The sequence below is a fragment of the Colossoma macropomum genome, unplaced genomic scaffold, assembly GCF_904425465.1.
Source record: "Colossoma macropomum unplaced genomic scaffold, Colossoma_macropomum, whole genome shotgun sequence".
In the NCBI taxonomy this organism is placed as follows: domain Eukaryota; kingdom Metazoa; phylum Chordata; class Actinopteri; order Characiformes; family Serrasalmidae; genus Colossoma; species Colossoma macropomum.
Genome location: NW_023494784.1, coordinates 25,717,427 through 25,722,592, shown reverse-complemented (window position 1 = coordinate 25,722,592; position 5,166 = coordinate 25,717,427). Strand labels below are relative to the sequence as shown.

Genomic DNA, 5,166 nt, shown 5'->3' with positions numbered 1-5,166 from the left:
AATAAGCTCTTTGTGAATCAGATTACAGATCAAAGCACAAAAATAATCTTTTGGCATTTCCATACTGCCTTTAGTTGCTATATGGCTTGATTTCCCAATACTCTGATCTAGAGAGAGCACAAAGGAAGGCTGCACTGGGTTGAGCTCAGTATATTTTTTTATTAAAGGGCATAGCAACAGTCACTGACACATTGAAAGTTCTAAAACTCCTGAACACGGCGGATGGAGCCTACACCAGGGTGCACGGCATTCCAGTCAGTGTAGCGGCGGTATTCGCCCCTCTCCAGGAGGTACTGCTGGCCCCTGTAATTAGGATGTTCGTAGAAGACCCAGGCACCTTCCAGTACATTGCAGGAGTGGACCTCACGGTGACGGAAGCGGTCATACAGAGAGGGCCAATCCTCAGAGAACTCTATCATCTGGCCCTGGAAGTCAGGATTCTCATACAGGCGAATACGGAACACGCCAGAAATCTGCAAGACATCAGAAACAATGCACTAACAGGTATTAACACTAGCCTTTTGGAGAAAGTGGTGGGATTATTATACACATTTATTTGAGATGTGGTAAGAAAGAAGGTCTGGTCTAGACTAATCCAAAGTTTGCTTCTTGCAGATGTACAATGAAGTGAAATCTAGCTCTTGTCTCTTTAGAAGCATAGCAACCACCATGACATAGCAGATCATTTGATTCAGTTTTCTGCCTGTCTATTCTCCTTCACTGAATGTTCTGAAATGGCAACATTCATTTTTTGTTTTATGAACTGTGATGAACTGTGTCATGGCTCTGTTTATATTTTGGTATAATCTCTTTTATCTTTCAAATCGTGAAGAACACTCTGGGTGTGGGAATGCATGGTGTGGGATCTCAGCCTTATGCTTGTGAAAATGTATATATATGTTTGTGGAGGGTATAGAATGGCACTGTGTCACACATCTCTATTGCCTGCTTGCTTTGAACTAACATCTCAGAACAAGGGCTGCTTTTGGCAGCTCAACTCACATTTCGGATTATACGGCAGGATTTGACACTATCGTTGTAGCCCATCCAACGCTGATAGTCGGGGTACTCCCCTCTGGTCAGGATGTACTGGTAGCCCATGTAATTTGGGCGCTCATAGAGGACCCAGGCCCCGCTCTCAACACGAATGGAGTTACAGCGGCTGAAATAGGCTGAGAGCTCAGGGCAGTCACTGTTGCACTCATAGTAGCGGCCTTGGAAGTTCCTGTCCTCATAGAAGATGATCTGTACATGAGGAAGAAGGAGAGAAAAGAAGAAACAGATCAATCCAAAGACGTGCAAATAAAATTTGTATATATATTTGTGTATATGTATGTATATATATATATATATATATATATATATATATATATATATACTAACTTTGCCAATGCGGTCCATGTTTGGGGCCCACTCTGAGGTGTTTTAAATACGGAATGTTTATTCCTCTTTTTGATCTATGCCGTGTATTGACCAGGGCATGGGCCAGATTTATATATGTGCCACACTGAATAGCACTGCTAGGGGAATCATTGTCATTTGAATAGCCTCAGCATTTACATCTGCACAACAGCTGATGCTGCAATTGTTTCTAAATGTGCAGTTTTATTCAGTGTCTTTCAGCTATTGTATACACCACTGACCTTTTGATCCCTCAGTGCCTGATTCCAGAAAAGATTTATTGGGCCAATTAATTTGTTTTCCAGCAGCTGGTACTGCCATGGATACAGTGGCATTGGCTTCTGGCCACCCGCTCACACCGTTCAAAGCTTAACACCTAGTTTTGAACTGACAGGTGGGTTTGTATTCATAAGCTCCTCCCTAAACTCAAAGCAGGCTTAGTATCTTAGTATCACCTCATATTAACATTATGTGTATATGGTGACATACGTCATGCAGTCAAGCAAAGAATGTGAGAAAAATAGTGTAGCCAGGAACTTGAAAAGGAACTGTAGTTTATTATGTTTGTTGCAGCAAAGTAATGTCCCAGAAATGGAAGAGGAACATTTTAATGGCATGATTCATACAGACAGAGGACCTCAGTCATGCACAGTATATACAAAGCCCCTTAAAATCTTAGGCTTATTACATACTATGGCTTTTCATTCAGTAACTACAGAGATTAAAATTCAAACTGGCTGAGCTATTCTTAGGTTACAGAAGTGTGTAATAAAACTTCGGGCCCACCAGTGGGTTATTTAAGGGGGTAATGAGTCTCAGTAGGCAAAGACCCTGGCATGTCTTCTTAGCCCTCTATGACAGTTCCTAGAGATGTTGGGCTCCTTGTGGGATACTTTCTTTCTTTTGTCCAGTTCATTCCGTACAAGTTCTATGTGACTGTGGTCTTGAGACTTGACAGCCCAGGGCATTAGTTTGAGCCCCTACAAAACAGGCTGTTGGACAACTTAGGCTGTACAAATTAAAACCAGCTGAAAATGTTGACTTTTTCTTTTTTTATGACCTGTTTCCTGTCCTTAAATGTGCACTTTCTATTTTTTTCATCAAGACAAGTGTCTTACTATTATTACATTTAAAATGGTTGGGTATTTAGTCCTGGTGCCTCTCAGTTACTTCACTTTACTGCACTCAAGGTCTTGGCCAGATGTTCTTGGGATTTATATTAAAGACCGACCTTCATTTTGAGCAGTTCAAGTAATTCTTCCTTTAACTTAGCATATATTGCCAGTTTCTGCTCTCTTAAATGTTGGAATAACAAATATCTGCTACTTATAATTATAGAAAGTATGGTTCAGCATTTTGTAACTGTTTGAAAGTAGAGAGTATAGAATACTGCTTGAGCATATTAGAAAAAAACAAACAAACGAACAAAAACAAGCACTTTATTTGTTCATGTCTTTGTCACTTAAGGATTTTACTTTATTTCCCATAATTTTTTACATTGAAAGTGACTCTGAATTAATGAATAGGAACCTATCTCACTTTTTTGGGCCTGGCCTAAGAGCAGGACCATGATCTCAATCTGTAATAATAATAATAATAACTAGAAAAGTGCATTTCCTAAAGGAAACGCGGAATGGTTGCGCCGCCATTACTATGGCATTCTATAGGAGGAATGAGGGATGAAAAAAAGTACTCATAGAGGTGTGGTGTGTGGGTCAGTATGACTGTGATCTAGAGCTAGGAGACCTGATCTGAAAGAGTACATGTACTTAGGTGGCTGTTGAGAAAAAGACAGATTAGGGCTATGTTGCGAAAGAAAATAAATGGGACTCTATGGGAGGAACGAGGGATGAATAAACCACAAATAGATGAGTGCGCGTCAGTGTGGCTGTGGATTACAGCTTGGGAATGTGCACATGTATTTCGGTGTCTGTTGCACAATGGAAAATACACGGCTATGGTTTGGCTGAAAGTAAATGGGATTCTAAGGGAGGAACGAGGGATGAAAAAACGACAAATAGAGGAGTGTGGGTCAGGACGCCTGTAGATTAGATCTTGGGGACCTGTCCTGAATGAGTATATGCATTTTGGTGACTCTCAGGCAAGGAAGTAATAGAGTTTGAGTGGTGGCAAAAATTAATGGGACTATATGGGAGGAACGAGGGATGAAAAAACGAAAAATAGAGGAGTGCGGGTCAGTATGGCTGTGGATTAGAGCTTTGGGACCTGCCCTGAATGAGTACATGCATTTTGGTGACTCTCGGGCAAAGAAGTAATAGAGTTTGAGTGGTGGTAAAAATGAATGGGACTCTATGGGAGGAATGAGGGATGAAAAAAAAACGACAAATAGAGGAGTGCGGGTCAGTGCGGCTATGGATTAGAACTTGGGGACCTGCTCTGAATGAGTACATGTATTTTGGTGACTGGCAAAGAAGTAAGCTTTTAAGTGGTGGCGAAAATTAATGGGACTATATGGGAGTAACGAGGGATGAAAAAACAACAAATAGAGGAGTGCAGGTCAGAATGCCTGTAGATTAGAGCTTGGGGACCTGTCCTGAATGAGTACATGCATTTTGGTGACTCTCAGGCAAAGAAGTAATAAAGTTTGAGTGGTGGCGAAAATTAATGGGACTATATGGGAGGAACAAGGGATGAAAAAATGAAAAATAGAGGAGTGTGGGTCGGTATGGCTATGGATTAGAGCTTCGGGGTGTGCCCTGAATGAGTACATGTATTTTGGTGACTGTCGGGCAAAGAAGTGATAGAGTTTGAGTGGTGGCAAAAATGAATGAGACTCTATGGGAGGAACGAGGGATGAAAAAATGACAAATAGAGGAGTGCGGTTCAGTATAGCTATGGATTAGAGCTTGGGGATGTGCCCTGAGTGACTACATCCATATCGGCGGCTATCGGACAAAGAAGTAATAGAGTTTGAGTGGTGGTAAAACCACCTTAAAAGCAGTTCCACCTTAAAAAAATCATTATGTGTGCTGACACTGCTGAGCATTAGGCTGGGAGCGGGTGAGACATTGGGTTCCGTGCGTGAGTTTGGATGGGTGTATGAGATAACGGGCCATTGTGACATCATGACTGGCATGCTGTCAACAGTCCGCCCATTCATTCTCTATGGGACAAAAATTCCGGAAAATTCCAATGCTACACGGAATCCGTGCATCCGATCAAAAAGCTGTATACAAGCACGCATCACACAATCAGACCGGACAATCTGGAGTTGGAACGGTGTCGATATCTCGAAAGCTGCGGGACGAGTTATGCGGCAAGAAAACGGCAGAAGAATAAGAATAAAAAGAAGAAAAAGAAGAAGAAGAATAATATAAATCGGATAACAATATAGTTGCGCTTTGCTAAAGCATAATAATAATAATAATAATAATAATAACAACTAGAAAAGTGCATTTCCTAAAGGAAACGCGGAATGGTTGCGCCGCGGTTACTATGGAATTCTATAGGAGGAATGAGAGATGAAAAAAGTACTCATAGAGGAGTGTGGGTCAGTATGACTGTGGAATAGAGCTTGGAGACCTGATCTGAAAGAGTACATGTACTTCGGTTGCTGTTGAGAAATACACAGATTAGAGCTATGTTGCGAAAGAAAGTAAACAGGACTCTATGGATGAGTCTATAAACTCATCTATATAGATGAGTGCGGGTCAGGACGGCTGTGGATTAGCCCTTGGGAATGTGCCCATGCATTTCGGTGTCTGTTGCACAATGAAAAAAGACAGGGCTATGGTTTGGCTGAAA

The 5,166-nt window shown here is 41.5% G+C and overlaps 1 protein-coding gene across 1 annotated transcript; it reads right to left on the bottom strand.

Moving 5' to 3' along the window:
- Positions 1-200: 200 nt before the first annotated feature.
- crygs3 (crystallin, gamma S3) lies at positions 201-1,401 on the bottom strand. Its single transcript, XM_036573745.1, has 3 exons — positions 1,384-1,401; positions 1,003-1,245; positions 201-473 (listed from the first exon to the last, which is right to left on the bottom strand). Exons 1-3 carry the CDS (start codon positions 1,399-1,401, stop codon positions 201-203), a joined length of 534 nt encoding a protein of 177 aa, XP_036429638.1.
- Between the last annotated feature and the right edge of the window lie 3,765 nt (positions 1,402-5,166).

Excerpts from the sequence above, each read along its gene's own strand:
- crygs3 (XM_036573745.1), bottom strand. Across the intron at positions 474-1,002 it reads CCTGCCGTATAATCCGAAAT|ATTTCTGGCGTGTTCCGTAT; the intron begins GTGAGTTGAGCT and ends GATGTCTTGCAG.